Source organism: Bombina bombina, chromosome 3, assembly GCF_027579735.1.
Source record: "Bombina bombina isolate aBomBom1 chromosome 3, aBomBom1.pri, whole genome shotgun sequence".
Taxonomy (NCBI): domain Eukaryota; kingdom Metazoa; phylum Chordata; class Amphibia; order Anura; family Bombinatoridae; genus Bombina; species Bombina bombina.
In genome coordinates this window covers 85,309,970-85,334,506 of record NC_069501.1, presented here as the reverse complement: position 1 = coordinate 85,334,506, position 24,537 = coordinate 85,309,970, and the positions used below count along the sequence as shown (strand labels likewise).

At 39.6% G+C, this 24,537-nt stretch overlaps 1 protein-coding gene across 1 annotated transcript in view; it reads right to left on the bottom strand.

Annotated features, from left to right (window-relative positions):
- The window catches only part of PRDM15 (PR/SET domain 15), a 236,901-nt gene that overhangs the window by 87,085 nt on the left and 125,279 nt on the right, over positions 1–24,537 (bottom strand). Inside the window, exons 18-19 of the mRNA XM_053705902.1 lie at positions 10,416–10,495; positions 9,625–9,744 (exon numbers count right to left, since the gene is read on the bottom strand). Coding sequence (XP_053561877.1) covers positions 9,625–9,744; positions 10,416–10,495 — 200 coding nt within the window. The remainder of the gene's footprint in view (positions 1–9,624; positions 9,745–10,415; positions 10,496–24,537) is intronic.

Below are 24,537 nucleotides of genomic sequence, written 5' to 3'. Positions count from 1 at the left end.
TACTGGCAGACAGCTGCCAGTACCCAATATGGTGCCCAATAAAGGCAGAGGGGGGGTTAAAGAGCTGTTTGGGGGGGATGAGGGAGGTTGGGGGCTAAGGGGGGTCCTACACAGCAGAAGAATTATTTTTTATTTTTTTTTAAAAACCTAAAACTTTTATTTTAGTACTGCCAGATTTTCTGCCAGTACGTAAGATGGCGGGGACAATTGTGGGGTGGGGGAGGGAAGTGAGCTGTTTGGGATGGATCAGGGGGTGGGATGTGTCAGGTGGGAGGCTGATCTCTACACTAAAGCTAAAATTAACCCTGCAAGCTCCCTACAAGCTACCTAATTAACTCCTTCACTGCTAGACATAATATACGTGTGATGCGCAGCGGCATTTAGCGACCTTCTAACTACCAAAAAGCATCGCCAAAGCCATATATGTCTGCTATTTCTGAACAAAGGGGATCCCAGAGAAGCATTTACAACAATTTGTGCCATAATTGCACAAGCTGTTTGTAAATAATTTCAGTGAGAAACCTAAAATTGTGAAATATTTAAAGTTTTTTTTAATTTGATCGCATTTGGCGGTGAAATGGTGGCATGAAATATACCAAAATGGGCCTAGATCAATACTTGGGGTTGTTTACTACACTAAAGCTAAAATTAACCCTACAAGCTCCCTACATGCTCCCTAATTAACCCCTTCACTGCTGCACATAAGACACGTGTGGTACGCAGTGGCATTTAGCGGCCTTCTAATTACCAAAAAGCAACGTAAAAGCCATATATGTCTGCTATTTCTGAACAAAGGGGATCCCAGAGAAGCATTTAAAACCATTTGTGCAATAATTGCACAAGCTGTTTGTAAATAATTTCAGTGAGAAACCTAAAGTTTGTGAAAAAATTTGTGAAAAAGTGAACATTTTTTTTTATTTGATCGCATTTGGCGGTGAAATGGTGGCATGAAATATACCAAAATGGGCCTAGATCAATACTTTGGGATGTCTTCTAAAAATATATATATACATGTTAAAGGATATTCAGTGATTCCTGACAGATATCAGTGTCCCAATGTAACTAGCGCTAATTTTGAAAAAAAGTGATTTGGAAATAGCAAAGTGCTACTTTTATTTAGTGCCCTATAACTTGCAAAAAAAGCAAAGAACATGTAAACATTGGGTATTTCTAAACTCAGGACAAAATTTAGAAACTATTTAGCATGGGTGTTTTTTGGTGGTTGTAGATGTGCAACAGATTTTGGGGGTCAAAGTTTGAAAAAATTGTTTTTTTTTCCATTTTTTCCTCATATTTTATAATTTTTTTAATAGTAAATTATAAGATATGATGAAAAACATAATTTATGTAAGAACTTACCTGATAAATTCATTTCTTTCATATTAGCAAGAGTCCATGAGCTAGTGACGTATGGGATATACATTCCTACCAGGAGGGGCAAAGTTTCCCAAACCTTAAAATGCCTATAAATACACCCCTCACCACACCCACAATTCAGTTTAACGAATAGCCAAGAAGTGGGGTGATAAGAAAAAAGTGCGAAAGCATATAAAATAAGGAATTGGAATAATTGTGCTTTATACAAAAAAATCATAACCACCACAAAAAAAGGGCGGGCCTCATGGACTCTTGCTAATATGAAAGAAATGAATTTATCAGGTAAGTTCTTACATAAATTATGTTTTCTTTCATGTAATTAGCAAGAGCCCATGAGCTAGTGACGTATGGGATAATGACTACCCAAGATGTGGATCTTTCCACACAAGAGTCACTAGAGAGGGAGGGATAAAATAAAGACAGCCAATTCCTGCTGAAAATAATCCACACCCAAAATAAAGTTTAATGAAAAACATAAGCAGAAGATTCAAACTGAAACCGCTGCCTGAAGTACTTTTCTACCAAAAACTGCTTCAGAAGAAGAAAATACATCAAAATGGTAGAATTTGGTAAAAGTATGCAAAGAGGACCAAGTTGCCTTTTTGCAAATCTGATCAACCGAAGCTTCATTCCTAAACTCCCAGGAAGTAGAAACTGACCTAGTAGAATGAGCTGTAATCCTCTGAGGCGGAGTTTTACCCGACTCAACATAGGCAAGATGAATTAAAGATTTCAACCAAGATGCCAAAGAAATGGCAGAAGTTTTCTGGCCTTTCTAGAACCGGAAAAGATAACAAATAAACTAGAAGTCTTTCGGAAAGACTTAGTAGCTTCAACATAATATTTCAAAGCTCTAACAACATCCAAAGAATGCAACGATTTCTCCTTAGAATTCTTAGGATTAGGACATAATGAAGGAACCACAATGTCTCTACTAATGTTGTTGGAATTCACAACTTAGGTAAAAATTCAAAAGAAGTTCGCAACACCGCCTTATCCTGATGAAAAATCAGAAAAGGAGACTCACAAGAAAGAGCAGATATTTCAGAAACTCTTCTGGCAGAAGAGATGGCCAAAAGGAACAAAACTTTCCAAGAAAGTAATTTAATGTCCAATGAATGCATAGGTTCAAATGGAGGAGCTTGAAGAGCCCCCAGAACCAAATTCAAACTCCAAGGAGGAGAAAAGTGACTTAATGACAGGCTTTATACGAACCAAAGCTTGTACAAAACAATGAATATCAGGAAGAATAGCAATCTTTCTGTGAAAAAGAACAGAAAGAGCAGAGATTTGTCCTTTCAAGGAACTTGCGGACAAACCCTTATCTAAACCATCCTGAAGAAACTGTAATATTCTCGGTATTCTAAAAGAATGCCAAGAAAAATGATGAGAAAGACACCAAGAAATATAAGTCTTCCAGACTCTATAATATATCTCTCTAGATACAGATTTACGAGCCTGTAACATAGTATTAACCACAGAGTCAGAGAAACCTCTTTGACCAAGAATCAAGCGTTCAATCTCCATACCTTTAAATTTAAGGATTTCAGATCCTGATGGAAAAAAGGACCTTGAGACAGAAGGTCTGGTCTTAACGGAAGAGTCCACGGTTGGCAAGAGGCCATCCGGACAAGATCCGCATACCAAACCTGTGAGGCCATGCCGGAGCTACCAGCAGAACAAACGAGCATTCCTTCAGAATCTTGGAGATTACTCTTGGAAGAAGAACTAGAGGCGGAAAGATATAGGCAGGATGATACTTCCAAGGAAGTGATAATGCATCCACTGCCTCCGCCTGAGGATCCCGGGATCTGGACAGATACCTGGGAAGTTTCTTGTTTAGATGAGAAGCCATCAGATCTATTTCTGGAAGTTCCCACATTTGAACAATCTGAAGAAATACCTCTGGGTGAAGAGACCATTCGCCCGGATGCAATGTTTGGCGACTGAGATAATCCGCTTTCCAATTGTCCATACCTGGGATATGAACCGCAGAGATTAGACAGGAGCTGGATTCCGCCCAAACCAAAATTCGAGATACTTCTTTCATAGCTAGAGGACTGTGAGTCCCTCCTTTATGATTGATGTATGCCACAGTTGTGACATTGTCTATCTGAAAACAAATGAACAACTCTCTCTTCAGAAGAGGCCAAGACTGAAGAGCTCTGAAAATTGCACGGAGTTCCAAAATATTGATCGGAAATCTCACCTCCTGAGATTCCCAAACCCCTTGTGCCGTCAGATACCCCCACACAGCTCCCCAACCTGTAAGACTTGCATCTGTTGAGATTATAGTCCAGGTCGGAAGAACAAAGAAGCCCCCTGAACTAAACGATGGTGATCTGTCCACCATGTCAGAGAGTGTCGTAAAATCGGTTTAAAGATATTAATTGAGATATCTTGAGTAATCCCTGTACCATTGGTTCAGCATACAGAGCTGAAGAGGTCGCATGTGAAAACGAGCAAAGGAGATCGCATCTAATGCGGCAGTCCTAAGACCCAACATTTCCATGCATAAGGCTACCAAAGGGAATGATTGTGACTGAAGGTTTTGACAAGCTGATATCAATGTTAAACTTCTCTTGTCTGACAAGGACAGAGTCATAGACACTGAATCTATCTAGAAACCTAAAAAGGTTACCCTTGTCTGAGGAATCAATGAACTGATTGGTAAATTGATCCTCCAACCATGAACTTGAAGAAACAACACAAGTCGATTCGTATGAGATTCTTCGAAAATGAGAAGACTGAGCAAGTACCAAGATATCGTCCAAATAAGGAAATACCAAAACCCTGTTCTCTGATTACAGAAAGAAGGGCACCGAGAACCTTTGAAAAAAATTCTTGGAACTGAGGCTAGGCCAAACGGTAGAGCCACAAAACCGGTAATGCTTGTCTAAAAAGAGAATCTCAGACACTAAAAGTGATCTGGATGAATCGGAATATGCAGATACACATCCTGTAAATCTATTGTAGACATATAATGCCCTTGCTAAACAAAAGGCAGGATAGTCCTACAGGAACCATCTTGAATGTTGGTATCCTAACATAACAATTCAATAATGATAGATCCGGAACTGGTCTGAAGGAATTGACCTTCTTTGGTACAATGAAGAGATAAAATAAAACCCCAGCCCCTGTTCCAGAACTGGAACTGGCATAAATACTCCAGCCAACTCTAGATCTGAAACACATTTCAGAAATGCTGAGCCTTTGCTGTGTTAACTGGGACACGGGAAAGAAAAAAAATCTCTTAGCAGGAGGCCTTAACTTGAAGCCAATTCTGTACCTTTCTGAAACAATGTTCTGAAACCAGAGATTGAGAACAGAATTGATCCAAATTTCTTTGAAGAAAACGTAATCTGCCCCATACCAGCTGAGCTGGAATAAGGGCCGCACCTTCATAGGTACTTAGGAGCTTGCTATAGGTTTCTATAAGGCTTGGATATATTCCAAACTGGAAATAGTTTCCAAACTGATACCGCTCCTGAGGATGAAGGATCAGGCTTTTGTTCCTTGTTGTGAGGAAAGGAACGAAAATGATTATTTACCCTGGAAAGAAAGGGAAAGCAAAGTTGACTTAGAAGACATATCAGCATTCCAAGTTTAATCCATAAAGCTTTTCTAGCTAAAATAGCTAGAGACATATACCTGACATCAACTCTAATGATATCAAAAGATGGTATCACCAATAAAATTATTAGCATGTTATAGAATAATAATAATGCTATAAAATTATGATCTGTTACTTGTTGCGCTAAAGCTTCTAACCAAAAAGTTGAAGCTGCAGCAACATCCGCTAAAAATATAGCAGGTCTAAGAAGATTACCTGAACATAAGTAAGCTTTTCTTAGAAAGGATTCAATTTTCCTATCTAAAGGATCCTTAAATGAAGTACTATCTGCCGTAGGAATAGTAGTACATTAGCAGGAGTAGAGACAGCCCCATAACCTTAGGGATTTTTTGTCCCAAAAAACTCTAATCTGTCAGATGGCACAGGATATAATTGCTTAAACGTCTAGAAGGAGTAAATAAATTACCCAAATTATTCCATTCCCTGGAAATTACTTCAGACATACCATCAGGGAGATTAAACACTTCTGGAATAACTACAGGAGATTTAAAAACCTTATTTAAACGTTTAGATTTAGTATCAAGAGGACCAGAATCCTCTATTTCTAATGCAATTAATACTTCTTTAAATAAAGAACGAATAAATTCCATCTTGAACAAATACAAAGATTTATCAGCATCAACCTCTGAGACAGAAACCTCTGAACCAGAAGAACCATTATCAGTATCAGAATGATGATGTTCATTTAAAAATTCATCTGAAAAAAGAGAAGTTTTAAAAGACTTTTATGTAAACTAGAAGGAGAAATAACAGACATAGCCTTCTTAATGTATTTTAAAAAATAAAATCTCTTATGTTTTATCAGGAACACTCTGAAAATTAGATGTTGACGGAACAGCAACAGGTAATGTAACAGTACTAAAGGAAATTTTATCTGCATTAATAAGTTTGTCATGACATGCAATACAAACAACAGCTGGAGAAACAGATACCAAAAATTAAAGCAGATACACTTAGCTTGGTAGCTCCAGCACTAGACAGCGATTTTCCTGTAGTATCTTCTGACTCAGATGCAACGTGAGACATCTTGCAATATGTAAGAGAAAAAACAACATATAAAGCTAAATTGATCAAATTCCTTAAATGACAGTTTCAGGAATGGGAAAAAATGCCAAAGAACAAGCTTCTAGCAACCAGAAGCAATGAAAAAATGAGACTTAAATAATGTGGAGACAAAAGCGACGCCCATATTTTTTAGCGCCAAATAAGACGCCCACATTATTTGGCGCCTAAATGCTTTTGGCGCCAAAAATGACGCCACATCCGGAACGTCGACATTTTGACGCAAGAATGACGCAATAAAATGAAGCATTTTCAGCCCCCGCGAGCCTAACAGCCCACAGGGAAAAAGAGTCAAATTTTTGAAGGTAAGAAAAAATGAATAATTTAAATGCATAATCCCAAATATGAAACTGACTGTCTGAAAAATAAGGAAAGTTGAACATTCTGAGTCAAGGCAAATAAATGTTTGAATACATATATTTAGAACTTTATAAACAAAGTGCCCAACCATAGCTTAGAGTGTCACAGAAAATAAGATTTACTTACCCCAGGACACTCATCTACATGTTTGTAGAAAGCCAAACCAGTACTGAAACGAGAATCAGCAGAGGTAATGGTATATATAAGAGTATATCGTCGATCTGAAAAGGGAGGTAAGAGATGAATCTCTACGACCGATAACAGAGAACCTATGAAATAGACCCCGTAGAAGGAGATCACTGCATTCAAATAGGCAATACTCTCCTCACATCCCTCTGACATTCACTGCACGCTGAGAGGAAAACCGGGCTCCAACTTGCTGCGGAGCGCATATCAACGTAGAATCTAGCACAAACTTACTTCACCACCTCCATCGGAGGCAAAGTTTGTAAAACTGAATTGTGGGTGTGGTGAGGGGTGTATTTATAGGCATTTTAAGGTTTGGGAAACTTTGCCCCTCCTGGTAGGAATGTATATCCCATACGTCACTAGCTCATGGACTCTTGCTAATTACATGAAAGAAATAATGGTATCTTTAGAAATTCCATTTAATGGCGAGAAAAACGGTATATAATATGTGTGGGTACAGTAAATGAGTAAGAGGAAAATTACAGCTAAACACAAACACCGCAGAAATGTAAAAATAGCCTTGGTCCCAAACGGTCAACAAATGGAAAAGTGCTCTGGTCACTAAGGGGTTAATAAAGAACGCATATACTCAATTTTAAATAAATAAGTAGATTTGTCAGTGTCAATGTCTGAGGAAGGATCTTCTGAATCAGATAGATCCTCATCAGAAGAGAATAAATTATTATGTTGTTGGTCATTTGAAATTTCATCAACTAAATGAGAAGTTTTAAAAGACCTTTTACGTTTATTTGAAGGTGGAAATGCAGACAAAGCCTTCAGAATAGAATCAGAAACAAATTCTTTAAAATTTACAGATATATCATGCACATTAGAAGTTGAAGGAACTGCAACTGGCAATGTACTATTACTGATAGAAACACTATCTGCATGTAAAAGTTTATCATGACAACTATTACAAATGACATTCGGCGAGATAATTTCTCCAATTTTACAACAAATGCACTTAGCTTTGGTAGAACCGATGTCAGGCAGCAATGTTCCAGCAGAAGCTTCTGAGGCAGGATCAAATTGAGATATCTTGCAAAATGTAAGAGAAAAAACAACATATAAAGCAAAATTATCTATTTCCTTATATGACAGTTTCAGGAATGGGAAAAAATGCAAATAGCATAGCCCTCTGATAGAGAAAAAAGCAAGAGGCAAACATCAATGGGGTATTGAAATAATGAAAATGTTTGGCGCCAAGTATGACGCACAACGTAACTAAACTTTTTTGGCGCCAAAAATAACCGGAAATGACACACTCGCGTCACTAATGACGCAACCGCGTGAAAGGTCTCGGCATCAAGTATGACGCCGGAAATTACAAACTTGCGGCATAGATGTACTTTTTCGCGCCAAAAAAAATTTTCGCGCCAAGAATGACGCAATAAAGTTTAGCATTTGTCGCACCCGCGGGCCTAATACCACCCGCAATTTGTAAGAAGTAGTCAATTGAAAAAAGACTAAACCCCAGGTAAGAAATAAATTTCATTTTAAAAGATGTTTATATTCCCCAAATATGAAACTGACAGTCAACCTGTGCCAAACCATAGCTGAGGTGTCTTAAGTAATAAAAAACATACCAAAAGACACCCATCCACATATAGCAGATAGCCAAACCAGTACTAAAACAGTTATTAGTAGAGGTAAAGGTAAATTGAGAGTATATCGTCGATCTGAAAAGGGAGGTAGGAGATGAATCTCTACGACCGATAACAGAGAACCTATGAAAAAGACCCCCGTTAGGGAAATCATCATATTCAATAGGTGATACTCCACGTCCCTCTGACATTCGCTGTACTCTGAGAGGAATCGGGCTTCAACAATGCTGAGAAGCGCATATCAACGTAGAAATCTTAGCACAAACTTACTTCACCACCTCCATAGGAGGCAAAGTTTGTAAAACTGAATTGTGGGTGCGGTGAGGGGTGTATTTATAGGCATTTTGAGGTTTGGGAAACTTTGCCCCTCCTGGTAGGATTGTATATCCCATATGTCACTAGCTCATGGACTCTTGCCAATTACATGAAAGAAAAGTAAATTGGAAAGTTAATTAAAATGACATGTCGTATCTGAATAATGAAAGTTTAATTTTGACTAGACTGTCCCTTTAGTGATTGGAATTTTATTTAGATTTATTTAAATTATATTTAAGTTAGGTGGGGTTAGGGTTAGACTTCGGTTTAGGGGTTAATAAATTTAGAATAGTGGCGGCGACGTTGGGGGCGGCAGATTAGGGGTTACTAAATATAATGTAGGTGGCGGCGATGTTGGGGGCAGCAGATTAGGGGTTCATAAGTATAATGTAGGTGGTGGCGGTGTCTGGAGCGGCAGATTAGGGGTTAATAGTTATAATGTAGGTGTCGGCAATGTCGAGGGAGGCAGATTAGGGGTTAATAAGTGTAGGTAGGTGGCGGCGACATTGGGGGCGGCAGATTAGGGGTTAATAAATATAATGTAGGTAGTGGCGATGTTGGGGGCAGCAGATTAGGGGTTCATAAGTATAATGTAGGTGGCGGCGGTGTCCGGAGCGGCAGATTAGGGGTTAATAGTTATAATGTAGGTGTCAGCGATGTTGAGGGCGGCAGATTAGGGGTTAATAAGTGTAAGATTTGGGGTTCATGTTAGGTGTAAACATAAATTTTATTTCCCCATAGGAATCAATGGGGTTGCGTTAAGGAGTTTTACGCTGCTTTTTTGCAGGTGTTAGACTTTTTTCCAGCCGGATCTCCCCGTTGACTCCTATGGGAAAATCGTGCACGAGCACTTTACACCAGCTCACCGCTAATGTAAGCAGCGCTGGTATTGGAGTGCGTTAACGAGCAAAATTTTTCTCAACGCTCACTTCTTGTCTGGTTTGTAAAAACCCGTAATACCAGCGCTGTCTGTAAGTGAGCGGTGAGCATAAACTGCTCGTTAGCACCGCACAGCCTCTAACGCAAAACTCGTAATCTAGGTGATTTTTTTTTTGTTGTCTCCAGTAAAAACATTTGCCGCACCTTTACCACATTCAGCACATAAATACTCTCTGATGTTGTCATGCACTCTCATGTGCTCTTTCAGCATGTCCTTCCGTGCAAACGACTTCCCGCACTGATCACAGCCGTGGCTTTTCACCCCTAGTATAAAAAAAACATAAATGAAAATAAATACCATGGTTAACACTGTGTACAGATAGATGCAAGCTTTATCTATGCCACTTCTGATACACTGATATATGTCTTTTTCCATTGGAGAATGTCCAAAAACATATGGATTTTAAAATGTATTCAAGTTTTTTTGTGCTTGTGGGGCTGTGCGTGCCTGTGGGGCTGTGCTTGCTTGCGGGGCTGTGTGTCCCTGTGGGGCTGTGCGTGCTTGCGGGGCTGTGTGTCCCTGTGGGGCTGTGCTTGCTTGCGGGGCTGTGTGTGCTTGCAGGGCTGTGCGTGCTTGTAGGGCAAGCCATTAGTTACCAATAAACCTGTGAGAGATTTAGCAGCCAATGAGCTTCTATTCCATGGACCAGTATTGCACAAAACTGCACTTTCAAAATAAAAATAAACATCTGTAATGTAAACCTCGCTTGTGCAAAGATAAATAAATAAAACAACATGGAGAGAAATCTGCCTTTGTTATTTCAGTAGAAACAAAGAGAACATTTGGGGGGGGGGGGGTACAAAGTATTTTGTTTATGTGCATTTTTGAAGCATCTACAGTTTTTGTTTAGGATATTATTTTTTTAAAACAAATCCATTAGTTTCAATTCATCTCCCACAGTTTGCTCTGGCAGCTTATTCATTATAAGTATTACCTGAGTGAATGAGCTTATGCCGCTCTAGGTTTCCTATGCTATTAAAGATCCTGCCACAGACCTCACATGGATGAATATACCTAGACAGGAAAGACAAAATATACCGAACCGTAAGAAATCACAATGACACTTTTTCTACTTTTGAATTGAAAATAGACCAACAAATATCAGAATTAAACCAAAATACAAAGATTTTTATACCTTTACTCACCTATCTATATAGTGTATCTGGACTCCAGTCTGTGGGACCCTAACAGGTCAGATTGGTTACTGATTAAGTGATTATTTCACCTGTGTCCTAGTACACATCTGGCCTATTAGAGGCCTTGAGGACTGGAGTTGAGAAACATTGCTGTAGACTACATTCATCAATGAAGAACCAATTCCCTTAAGGTGATAGATACCCATTTTATGTAGCATTAATTAGGGTGCCTTTCCCCTGAGCTTCCCTTTAAGTAAATGTCCGGTGCATCAGTAGAAACAGAATCCCTGGTGAATATTATTTTACTTTTCAGATTACCAAACAGTTATCGATCCCCTTATAAGGCAGGGAGTTGTCATTTCCGTCCATTCCCTCACTGGTGAGCCAAGATATAAATGTTTTCTTATCTACTTTGCTATTTAAAGGGACATGAAACCCAGTATTTTTCTTTCATGATTCCAAAAGAGCATATATATATTTTTTTTTTTTTACATTTCCACTTTACTTCTGTTATAAAATTTACTTTTTACTCGCTATTCTTTGTTGAAAAGCAGGTAGGTATGTAGCTCAGGAGAGTGCAAATCTGCAACACTATATGGCAGCTGTTTTGCAAGAATGTTATACATTTTTGAGAACACTAGATGGCAGCAGTGTTTCCTTTCATACACCTAGTTATGCTCTACAGCAGCGGTTCCCAACCTGGGGTACGTGTACCCCTGGGGGTACTTGGCAGGCCAGTTGGGGGTACGCAAAAATATTGTTGGTAATGGCGGAAGATGCGGGGGGAGGGTCGGGGGGGCACTCTCAATGGGTCATCAACTACTAAGCATTATGGAACTGTGGAAGGAAGGAGCATTTAGCCGGAAAGTGACAAATGAAGTCCTGGCCTGGCATATAGGCAGATGGGAGCCCCTGCACCTGAAATATGTGGACCGGGTGTGGATGACTCCGGTCCACATATTAATGATCACCCTGTGTCACCAGACAGCTTAGCCTCCTGCTCCACCCACCTCTGTCCCATGCACACAATTTTGACTGCAAGTGCTCAAATAGAAGCGGCACTGCAGCAGCATAGCTACGTGGACACGTGTGATAGAGCCGTTGAGATTGCGAGTGACACAGGCGAGGCAGGTCTGCATCCCCAAATAAGTTATAGTCAGTGCCAGTAAGTAAAGTACTGCTTCTAGTGCTTGCTTGATTCAGATTGCTTCACTTCCAACTAAAAACGTTCATAGTGGCTGGGTGGTTAATATCGATCTGATCTCACAAATTTAAATATTTATTTTTATGATCATTACTCCCCCCCAGGACCTTGTTTAGGAGCAACCAGGCAGCTGCCAGGGGCACCAGCCACACAGCAGGACTCCTGAGAATAAGATCTTAGCTTTAATCCTGTTGATACACGTACAGTCGTATGCAATTCAGGTATAGCTTACCTCCCCTATAAAAAAGTCCTTTTTTTATTTTCAGGGATGAGTGGGGGTAATGAAGAGAGGGGGTACTCATAAATGAAAAGCCTAATCAAGGGGTACAGGAGAGAAAAAAGGTTGGGAACCGCTGCTCTACAGTGAGAAGTACATTTGAAACCATCAGTAAATTGGATACTTTTTTTATTGTATGCTCTGTCTGAATCATGGTAAAAACATCTGGGGGTTCAACTGCCTTTAAAGGAACATGAAGCCCAAAATGTTTCTTTTGTGATTCAGACAGAGCATGTGATTTTAAACAACATTACAATTTAATTCTACCATCTAGCTTGCTTCATTTTCTTGGTATCCTTTGCTGAAGCAGCATTAATGAACTACTGGGAGCTAGCTGAACATACCAGTTGAATCAATGACAAGAAGCATTATGTGCAGCCACCAATCAGCAGCTAGCTCCCAGTACTGCATTGCTGCTCCTGAACCTTCCAACTGTAGGTATTTTTTTCAACTAAGGATACCTAAGAGAATGAAGCAAATTAGATAATATAAATAAATTGGAAAGTTGTTTAAAATCACATGCTCTGTTTGAATCAAGAAAGTAAAATGTGGGTTTCATGTGCCTTTAAGCATTGCATTACAAAATAAATATTTTAAAAACACAATTGTTAGCAAAGTATGCATTATTTTGCAGTTGTGGGACGTACCACTTGAAAAGCTTTCATGAACATGGTTATTTTATTTACTTTGCTGAAGCCAATTATTGACAGATATAATTGAACTTCACTGCATAGAATGTTGCAGGGTTAGGGTTCTGGATCCTGCAACATGCATTACAGCATCTCTGGGAGTAGTGGAAAAACCACAATTTTCAGAGTTAAATTGCAGGAAAAGCAGACAAAAACATAATTTATATAAGAACTTACCTGATAAATTCATTTCTTTCATATTGGCAAGAGTCCATGGCCCATATTTATCAAGCTCCGTACGGAGCTTGAAAGGCCGTGTTTCTGGCGAGTCTTCAGACTCGCCAGAAACACAAGTTATGAAGCAGCTCTGAGCAGACGGACAGGAATCCCTGGAAATCAACCCAATCGAATACGATTGGGTTGATTGACACCTCCCTGCTGGCAGCCGATTGGCCGCAAGTCAGCAGGGGGCGGCGTTGCACCAGCAGCTCTTGTGAGCTGCTGGTGCAATGTTAAATGCGGAGAGCGTATTGCTCTCCGCATTTAGCGAGGTCTTGCGGACCTGATCCACAGTGTCGGATCAGGTCCGCAAGACCTTTGATAAATTGGGGCCCATGAGCTAGCGACGTATGGGATATACAATCCTACCAGGAGGGGCAAAGTTTCCCAAACCTCAAAATGCCTATAAATACACCCCTCACCACACCCACAATTCAGTTTAACGAATAGCCAAGTAGTGGGGTAATAAAGAAAGGAGTAAAAAGCATCAACAAAGGAATTTGGAAATAATTGTGCTTTATACCACCATAAAAAGGGTGGGTCTCATGGACTCTTGCCAATATGAAAGAAATTAATTTATCAGGTAAGTTCTTACATAGATTATGTTTTCTTTTATGTAATTGGCAAGAGTCCATGAGCTAGTGACGTATGGGATAGTAATAACCAAGGTGTGGAACTCCACACAAGAGTCACTAGAGAGGGAGGGATAAAATAAAAACAGCCATTATTGGCTGAAAAAAATTAATCCACAACACAAAATATAAGTTTATTCTCATAAATGAAAGGAAAAACTTAAAACATAAGCAGAAGAATCAAACTGAAACAGCTGCCTGAAGAACTTTTCTACCAAAAACTGCTTCTGAAGAAGCAAATACATAAAAAATGGTAGAATTTAGTAAATGTATGCAAAGAAGACCAAGTTGCTGCTTTGCAAATCTGATCAACTGAAGCTTCATTCCTAAAATCCCACGAAGTGGAGACTGATCTAGTAGCATGAGCTGTAATTCTCTGAGGCGGGGCTTGACCCGATTCCAAATAAGCTTGATGAATCAAATGCTTTAACCACGATGCCAAGGAAACGGCAGAAGCCCTCTGACCTTTCCTAGAACCAGAAAAGATAACACATAGACTAGAAGTCTTCCTGAAATCTTTAGTAGTTTCAACATAATATTTCAGAGCTCACACCACATCCAAAGAATGTAAAGATCTCTCCAAAGAATTCTTAGGATTAGGACACAAGGAAGGGACAACAATTTCTCTATTAATGTTGTTAGAATTCACAACCTTAGGTAAGAATTTAAATGAAGTCCGCAAAACTGCCTTATCCTGATGAAAAATCAGAAAAGGAGATTCACAAGAGAGAGCAGATAATTCAGAAACTCTTCTAGCAGAAGAGATGGCCAAAAGGAACAACACTTTCCAAGAAAGTAGTTTAATGTCCAAAGAATGCATAGGCTCAAAAGGAGGAGCCTGTAAGGCCTTCAAAACCAAATTAAGACTCCAAGGAGGAGAGATTGATTTAATGACAGGCTTGATATGAACCAAAGCCTGAACAAAACAGTGAATATCAGGAAGCTTAGCAATCATTCTGTGAAATAAAACAGAAAGAGCAGATATTTGTCCCTTCAGGGAACTTGCAGACAAACCCTTATCCAAACCATCCTAAAGAAACTGTAAAATTCTAGGAATTTTAAAAGAATGCCAAGAGAATTTATGAGAACACCATGAAATATAAGACTTCCAAACTCGATAATAAATCTTTCTAGAAACAGATTTACGAGCCTGTAACATAGTATTAATCACTGAGTCAGAGAAACCTCTATGACTAAGCACTTGGCGTTCAATTTCCATACCTTCAAATTTAATGATTTGAGATCCTGATGGAAAAACAGACCTTGAGACAGAAGGTCCGGCCTTAATGGAAGTGGCCAAGGTTGGCAACTGGACATCCAAACAAGATCTGCATACCAAAACCTGTGAGGCCATGCTGGAGCCACCAGCAGCAGGAACGATTGCTCCATGATGATTTTGGAGATCGCTCTTGGAAGAAGAACTAGAGGTAGAAAAATATAAACAGGTTGATAACACCAAGGAAGTGTCAACACATAAACTGCCTCCGCCTGAGGATCCCTGGAACTGGACAGGTACCTGGGAAGTTTCTTGTTTAGATTAAAAGCCATCAGATCTATTTCTGGAAGACCGCACATCTGAACAACCTGAGAAAACACATCTGGATGGAGGGACCACTCCCCGGATGTAAAGTCTGACGGTTGAGATAATCCGCTTCCCAATTGTCTATACCTGGGATATGAACCGCAGAAATTAGGCAAGAGCTGGATTCCGCCCAAGCAAGTATCCGGGATACTTCTTTCATAGCTTGGGGACTGTGAATCCCACCCTGATGATTGACATATGCCACAGTTGTGATATTGTCTGTCTGAAAACAAATGAACGGTTCTCTCTTCAACAGAGGCCAAATCTGAAGAGCCCTGAAAATCGCACGGAGTTCCAAAATATTGATTGGTAATCTCGCCTCTTGAGATTTCCAAACCCCTTCTGCTGTCAGAGATCCCCAAACAGCTCCCCAACTTGAAAGACTCACATCTGTTGTGATCACAGTCCAGGTTGGACGAACAAAAGAGGCCCCTAGAACTATACAATGGTAATCTAACCACCAAGTCAAAGATAGTCGAACATTGGGATTTAAGGATAATAATTGTCATATCTTTGTATAATCCCTGCACCATTGGTTCAGCATACAAAGCTGGAAAGGTCTCATATGAAAACGAGCAAAGGGGATCGCGTCCGATGCTGCAGTCATGAGACCTAAAACTTCCATGCACATAGCTACTGAAGGGAATGACGAAGACTGAAGGTCCCGACAGGTTGCAACCAATTTTAAACGTCTCTTGTCTGTTAGAGACAGAGTCATGGACACTGAATCTATCTGGAAACCTAAAAAGTTGACCCTTGTCTGAGGAATCAAAGAACCTTTTGGTAAATTGATCCTCCAACCATGTTTTCAAAGAAACAACACTAGTTGATTTGTGTGAGATTCTGCAGAATGTAAAGACTGAGCTAGTACCAAGATATCGTCCAAATAAGGAAACACAGCAATACCCCGCTCTCTGATTACAGAGAGTAGGGCACCGAGAACCTTTGATAAGACTCTTGGAGCTATTGCTAGACCAAAAGAAAGATTGTCAAATTGGTAATGCTTGTCTAGAAAAGAGAATCTCAAAAACTGATAATGATCTGGATGAATCGGAATATGAAGATATGCATCCTGTAAGTCTATTGTGGACATATAATGCCCTTGCTGAACAAAAGGCAGAATAGTCCTTATAGTCACCATTTTGAAAGTTGGTACTCTTACATAACAATTCAAAATTTTCAGATCCAGAACTGGTCTGAATTAATTTTCTTTCTTTGGGACAATGAATAGATTTGAATAAAACCCCAGACCCTGTTCCTGAAACAGAACTGGCATAATTACCCCTGAAAACTCCAGGTCTGAAATACACTTCAGGAAAGTCTGAGCCTTTACTGGATTTGGTGGGATGCGTGAGAGAAAATATCTTATCAAAGGAGGTCTTACTCTGAATCCTATTCGGTACCCCTGAGAGACAATACTCAGAATCCATTGATTTTGGACAGAATTTGTCCAAACAGCCTTGAAAAATCTTAATCTGCCCCCTACCAGCTGAGCTGGAATGAGGGCCGCACCTTCATGCGGACTTGGGAACTGGCTTTGGTTTCTTAAATGGCTTGGATTTATTCCAATTTGAAGAAGGTTTCCAATTGGAAACAGATTCCTTGGAGGAAGGATTAGGATTCTGTTCCTTAATTTGTCGAAAAGACCGAAAACGGTTAGAAGCTTTAGATTTACCCTTGGGTCTTTTATCCTGAGGCAAAAAACTCCCTTCCCCCAGTGACAGTTGAAATAATCGAATCCAACCGAGAACCAAATAACTTATTACCTTGGAAAGAAAGAGATAGCAATCTGGACATAGAAGTCATGTCAACATTCGAAGATTTAAGCCACAAAGCTCTTCTAGCTAAAATAGCTAAAGACATAGATTTAACATAAATTTTGATGATATCAAAAATGGCATCACAAATAAAATGATTAGCATGTTGAAGCAAGCGAACAATGCTAGACAAATCAGAATCCAATTCTTGTTGCGCTAAATTTTCCAACCAAAAAGTTGATGCAGCTGCAACATCAGCCAAAGAAATTGCAGGCCTGAGAAGATGACCGGAATATAAATAGGCTTTCCTTAGATAAGATTCAAGTTTCCTATCTAAAGGATCTTTAAAAGAAGTACTATCTTCCATAGGAATAGTAGTACGTTTAGCAAGAGTAGAGATAGCCCCATCAACTCCAATGTAACTGCTGGCAAAGGATACAATTTTTTAAACCTTGAAGAAGGAATAAAAGAAGTACCAGGCTTATTCCATTCCTTAGAAATCATATCAGAAATAGCATCAGGAACTGGAAAAACCTCTGGAGTAACCACAGGAGGTTTATAAACAGAATTTAAACGTTTACTAGTTTTAGTATCAAGAGGACTAGTTTCCTCAATATCCAATGTAATCAATATTTCTTTTAACAAAGAACGAAAATACTCCATTTTAAATAAATAAGTAGATTTGTCAGTGTCAATATCTGAGGAAGGATCTTCTGAATCAGATAGATCCTCATCAGAGGAGGATAATTCAGTATGTTGTCGGTCATTTGAAATTTCATCAACTTTATGAGAAGTTTTAAAAGACCTTTTACATTTATTAGAAGGCGGGATGGCAGACAAAGCCTTCTGAATAGAATCAGCAATACATTCTTTTAAATTCACAGGTATATCTTGTACATTTGATGTTGAAGGAACAGCAACAGGCAATGTACTATTACTGATGGACACATTCTCTGCATGTAAAAGTTTATCATGACAACTATTACAAACCACAGCTGGAGATACAATCTCCACAAGTTTACAACAAATACACTTAGCTTTGGTAGAACTGTTATCAGGCAGCAGGGTTTCAACAGTGATTTCTGAGACAGGATCAGATTGAGACATCTTGCAAATGTAAAAGAAAAAACAAAATATAAAGCAAAATTATAAATTTCCTTATATGGCAGTTTCAGGAATGGGAAAAAGATGCAAACAGCATAGCCAAGTATGACGCACAACACAAACAGAAAAAAAATTTTTTGCCACCAACAACATCCGGAAATGACACACTCGCGTCATTGAAGATGCAACCTTATGAAAGGACTCAGTGTCGACTAAGACGCCGGAAATGACGAATTTGCGTCATTGAATGTAACTTTGCGCCAAAAAATCTTGCGCCAAAAATGACGCAATATACGTTGGCATTTTGCGCCCTCGCAAGCCTAATTTTGCAAGCAAATTTAAAATAACAGTCAATTGAAAAAAGACTATACCCCAGGTAAGAAATACATTTTTTCCTATTATTTATTTCCCAGATATGAAACTGACAGTCTGCAAAAGGAAATTTACTTAAACCTGACTCATGGCAAATATTTAGAACTTTATATTAATACATAAAATGCCAAACCATAGCTGAAATTGTCTTAATTAATGAAAACATACTTACCAAAAGACACCCATCCACATATAGCAGATAGCCAAACCAGTACTGAAACGGTTATCAGTAGAGGTAATTGAATTGAATTGAATTGAGTATATCGTCGATCTGAAAGGGAGGTCGGAGATTAATCTCTACGACCGATAACAGAGAACCTATGAAATAGATCTCCCGTGAGGAAAACTATTACATTCAATAGGTGATACTCCCTTCACATCCCTCTGACATTCACTGTACTCTGAGAGGAATCGGGCTTCAAAAATGCTGAGAAGCGCATATCAACGTAGAAATCTTAGCACAAACTTACTTCACCACCTCCATAGGAGGCAAAGTTTGTAAAAACTGAATTGTGGGTGTGGTGAGGGGTGTATTTATAGGCATTTTGAGGTTTGGGAAACTTTGCCCCTCCTGGTAGGATTGTATATCCCATACGTCACTAGCTCATGGGCTCTTGCCAACTACATGAAATAAATAAAAGTTCATTGCCTTTTTACTATGCAAAACAAAAACAAAATTTATGCTTACCTGATGAATTTCTTTCTGGGTATGGAGAGTCTACGACATCATTCTAATTACTAGTGGGAGATTTAACTCCTGGCCAGCAGATGGAGGCAAAAAGCACCCCAGCAAAGCTGTTAAGTGTAACTTTCCTTACCCATAATCCCCAGTCATTCAGTCGAAAGGAAAATGGAAAAAACTAAATGTATGCTTACCTGATATATACCTGATGTATTTCTTTCTTGACACGGTGAGTCCACGGATCATCAGTAATTACTATTGGGAATATCACTCCTGGCCAGCAGGAGGAGGCAAAGCGCACCACATTAAAGCTGTTAAGTATCACTTCCCTTCCCACAACCCCCAGTCATTCGACCGAAGGAAAAGGAGAAAGGAAGCAACAGAAGGTTCAGAGGTGCCTGAGGTTTACACAACAAAAAAACCTGTCTGAAAAATACAGGGCAGGCCGTGTCAAGAAATAAATACATTTATCAGGAAAGCATAAATTTAGTTTTCTTTCCAATGACACGGTGAGTCCACGGATCATCAGTAATTACTATTGGGAATCAATACACAAGCTAGAGGACACAGATGATAAGGGACGGACAAGCTAGGGAACCTAAACAAAAGGCAACACCGCTTGAAGAACCTTTCTCCTAAAAGAAGCCTCAGCCGAGGCAAAAGTATCAAATTTATAACATTTTTAAAAAGTGTGCAGAGAGGAACAAGTTGTAGCCTTGCAAATCTGTTGCACAGAAGCTTCATTTTTTGAATGCCCAGGAGGAAGAAACAGCCCTGTGGAATGAGCCGTGATTCTCTCAGGAGGCTGCTGTCCAGCAGTCTCATAAGCCAAACGAATCATACTTCTTAACCACAGGGAAAGAGTAGTAGTAGTAGTAGAAGTGGCCTTCTGACCCTTACACTTTCCAGAAAAAACAACAAACAGGGCAGAAGATTGCCGTAGCTTGTAGGTAAAACTTTAGAGCACACACAACATCCAAGTTATGCAAAATACGTTCCTTTTGAGAAGAAGGATTAAGACAAAAAGAAGGAACAACAATTTCCTGATTTATGTTTCGATCCGACACCACCTTAGGGAGAAAAAAAAGGCAAGGGGAATCACACTGCAGAGCTAAAAGCTCAGAAACTCTGAGAGCAGAAGAAATAGCAAGGAGAAACAAAACCTTCCAAAATAACAACTTTATATCAACAACATGCATCGGCTCAAATGGAGCCTGCTGCAAAACTTTAAGAACTAGGTTAAGGTTCCAAGGAGGAGCAACAGATTTAAACACTGGTCTGATTCTGACCAGGGCCTGAACAAAAGCTTGAACATCTGGTAAATCTGCCAGACATTTGTGCAAAAGAATAGACAGTGCAGAAATCTGACCCTTCAGAGTAATGACTGACAAACCTTTCTCCAGGCCATCCTGAAGAAAAGATAAAATTCGGGGAATCCTCACCCGACTCAAGGAGAAACCATTAGCTTTGCACCAAAAAAGGTATTTACGCCATACCTTATGGTAGATCCTGCGCGTAACAGGTTTTCGAGCTTGAAGCATAGTATCAATGACCGCTTCCGAAAAACCACGTCTAGACAGGACTAGGCGTTCAATCTCAAAGCAGTCAGCTTCAGAGAATCCAGATTTGGATGGAGGAATGGACCCTGAATTAGAAAGTCCTTCCTCAGAGGTAACCTCCAAGGTGGAAGAGATTACATCTTCACCAGATCTGCAAACCAGATCTTGCGAGGCCAGACAGGAGCTATTAGAATCACAGACGCTCTCTCCTGCTTGATACGAGCAAACAGAGGAAACAGGTATGCTAGACCGAAATTCCAAGGAACCGCCAGAGCATCTATCAGGGCGGCCCGAGGATCTCTTGACCTTGAACCGTACTTTGTAAGCTTGGCGCTCTGGTAAGACGCCATCAGATCCAACTCCGGAACCCCCCACATGAGGGTTATCCTGGAGAACACTTCTGGATGGAGAGCCCACTCCCCAAGATGAAAAGTCTGTCTGCTCAGAAAATACACCTCCCAATTGTCCACTCCTGAAATGTGGATGGGAAATAGCAGACAATTGTGAGCTTCCACCCACTGCAGAATGCAAGTCACCTCCTTCATGGCCAAGGAACTCCGAGTTCCTCCCTGGTGGTTGATGTAAGCCACTGAGGTGATGTTGTCCAACTGGAATCTGATAAAGCGGACTAAAGATAACTGAGGCCAAGCTGTCAAGGCATTGAAGATCACTCTCAACTCCAAGATGTTTATGGGAAGAGAAGACTCTTCCCGAGACCACAGGCCCTGAGCTTTCAGAGAACCCCAAACAGCTCCCCAGCCTGACAGGCTGTCGTCCGTAGTCACAATTACCCAGGAAGCAAGTGCCTCGAGACATATGTTCCTGTGAAATCCACCACGAGAGAGAGTCTCTTGTTAGGGAGTCCAGATTTATCCTCTGTGATAAATCTGAATAGTCTCTGTTCCATTGACTAAGCAAGCAAAGCTGCAGCGGTCGCAGATGGAACCGAGCAAAAGGAATTATGTCCATAGAAGCCACCATCAGACCAATCACCTCCAAGCATTGAGCCACTGTTTGATGAAAAGCAGACTGGAGAGAAAGGAAAGCAGCAAGAAGTTTGGATTTTCTGACCTCTGTCAGGAAAATCTCCATGGACAAGGAAACACACTCTTGTAGTAGGAACTAGAGAACTCTTTTCCAGATTCACTTTCCACCCGTGGGAACGTAGAATAGACAACAGCATCTCTGTATGAGATTTTGCTAGTTGAAAAGATGACGCCTGAACCAAGATGTTGTCTAGATAAGGCTCCACAGCAAAATCTGATCACTGCCAATAGAGCTCTGAGAACCTTTGTGAAAATTCTGGGAGCTGTAGCCAAACGGAAGAGCAATAAACTGGAAATGCTTGTCCAGAAAGGCAAACCTTAGAAACTGGTGATGATACCTGTGAATGGGAATGTGTAAATACACGTCCTTCAGGTCTATGGTCGTCATGAACTGACCTTCTTGAACCAATGGAAGAATGGAACAAATAGTCTTGAAGGACGGAACCCTAAGGAATTTGTTGAGACACTTTAGATCTAGGATGGGGACGGAAAGTTCCCTCCTTTTTGGGAACTACAAATAGATTTGAATAGAATTCTAGACCTTGTTCCTCTAGAGGGACTGGTACAATAACTCCCAGGGAGGATAGGTCCTCTAAGCAATTTAATAAGGCCTCCCTCTTCACCTAGTTTGAGGATAGTCTTGACAGGAGAAATCTGCCCCTTGGAGGGCAAGACTTGAATCTTATTTTGTAACCCTGGTACACTATGTCCACAGCCCACGGATCTGGGACATCACGTATCTAAGCCTGACAAAAAAAAGATCCAAAATCGGATTGGGGCGGGCCCTTTATGCTGATTTAGAATCAGCGGAAGGCTTCTTGTTTTGCTTTCCCTTATTCCAAGGCTGGCTAGATTTCCAAGTGGACCAGGATTGGTCTGGTTTCGAAGAAGAGGGCGACTTCTGTCCTTTAAAGTTGCAAAAGGAACGAAAATTAGAAGTCTGTCGACCCTTAGGTCTATTCTTCTTGTCCTGAGGTAGGAAAGATCCCTTTTCCACCCGTAATCTCTGAAATGATTTTGTCAGACCAGGCCCAAACAGAGTTTTACCTTTGTAAGGTAAAGCCAAAAGCTTGGCCTTTGAAGAAACATCAGCCGACAAAGATTTTAACCACAGAGCTCTACGAGCTTGATAAAGTAAAACCATTATCCTCAATATATCTGTTAAAGCCCAGTAAACGGCTGATAAAGTAAAACCATTATTCATAGCCAATGTGTATTATAACCCAACCATGTCTGTCATAGCTGCCAAAGCCTATGTTGCAACAAATAAAGGAAAATCCTTTAAGTCCCCTTAGCCAAGTGAACTCTCTTAAAGGGGCATAAAACCTTTTTTTTCATGATTTAAATAGAACATACAATTTTAAACAACTTTCTAATTTACTTCTATTATTATATTTTCTTCGTTTTCTTGTTATCCTTATTTATAAATTAGAAATGTAAGCTAAAGAGTGTGGACGTCTCTGCAGCACAATATAGCAGCAGTTTTGTAACAATGTTATACATTAGAAGGAGCACTAGATGGCAGCACTATTTCCTGTCATGTAGGGCTTTAGGCATCTGCACGCAACCTACCTAGGTATCTCTTCAGCAAAGAATAACATGAGAATGAAATACATTTTATAATAGAAGTAAATTGGAAACTTTTTAAAAATTGTATTCTCTATCTGAATCATGAAATAAATATTTTGGGTTTAATGTCCCTTTAAGTCTCTCACTCAGCTAGATTACGAGTTTTGCGTTATGAGTGAAAAAGCATTATTATGCTTCATAACGCTGCTTTTTCCCTAACGCCGCTATTACAAGTCTTTTAGATTTGTGCAACGTGGGTATCCCCCTGATTTGATCCAGGAGACGATTGATAAGGTGATACAACTACCTGACGAAAGGGTTAATATTGGAAATACCAATAAGAGAAAGGACCCTGATAGGATGGTATTTGTGTCTGAATACAATTCTTGCAGTTCAGAAATACAAAGGATCATTAGGAAACACTGGCATGTTTTGAGTGAGTGTAATCCTGAAGTACTAGCATTCCGCCAACCACCTATGCCAGCCTATACTAGACTTCCTAGTTTAAAAGACAAAATTGTTAAGGCTGACGTGGGTTCTAGTAAGAAATCCAAATTGGGGTACATTACTTCAGAGAATAATGGCTGTTTTCCTTGTCTTAATTGCTCCAGTTGCAATAACATGATAAAATCTGATATATTCATCCACCCCCTTACGGGACAGAAATTTAAAATAAAGGGCTACTACAATTGTAATGCTAATTTTGTTATATATCTAATTAAATGTCCGTGTGGGTTAATTTATATCGGAGAGACGACCCAGAGGGTGAGAGATAGAATAATTCAACATAAATCAAATATTAGGACAGGAGATTTAAAGGCCCCAGTTGCCCACCATTTTTTGAGTAAAGGTCACTCTATTGCACAACTAAGATTTCAAATAATAGATCATATACAGAGCCCTAGGCGTGGCGGCAATAGAGAACTGCTTCTCAAAAAACGTGAGGCATTTTGGATTAATAAATTAGATTGCTTAATCCCCAATGGTATGAATAGAGAACTTGATTTAAGTATATTCCTGTAAAGTATAATATCTTTATCTTTATACAATTCCATTTCTGGTATTTAATTTTATAATTTTAAATTTTGACATTTTTGATATCTGCTCTTCAACAAATGTGATTGTTCTCTTTTTTTAAAAAAATATTTTTTTATATAATAAAATTGTATGTTTGATATGGGTTAGACCACTAGATGGCAATAGAGGTTAAGAAAAATGTATATCTAAG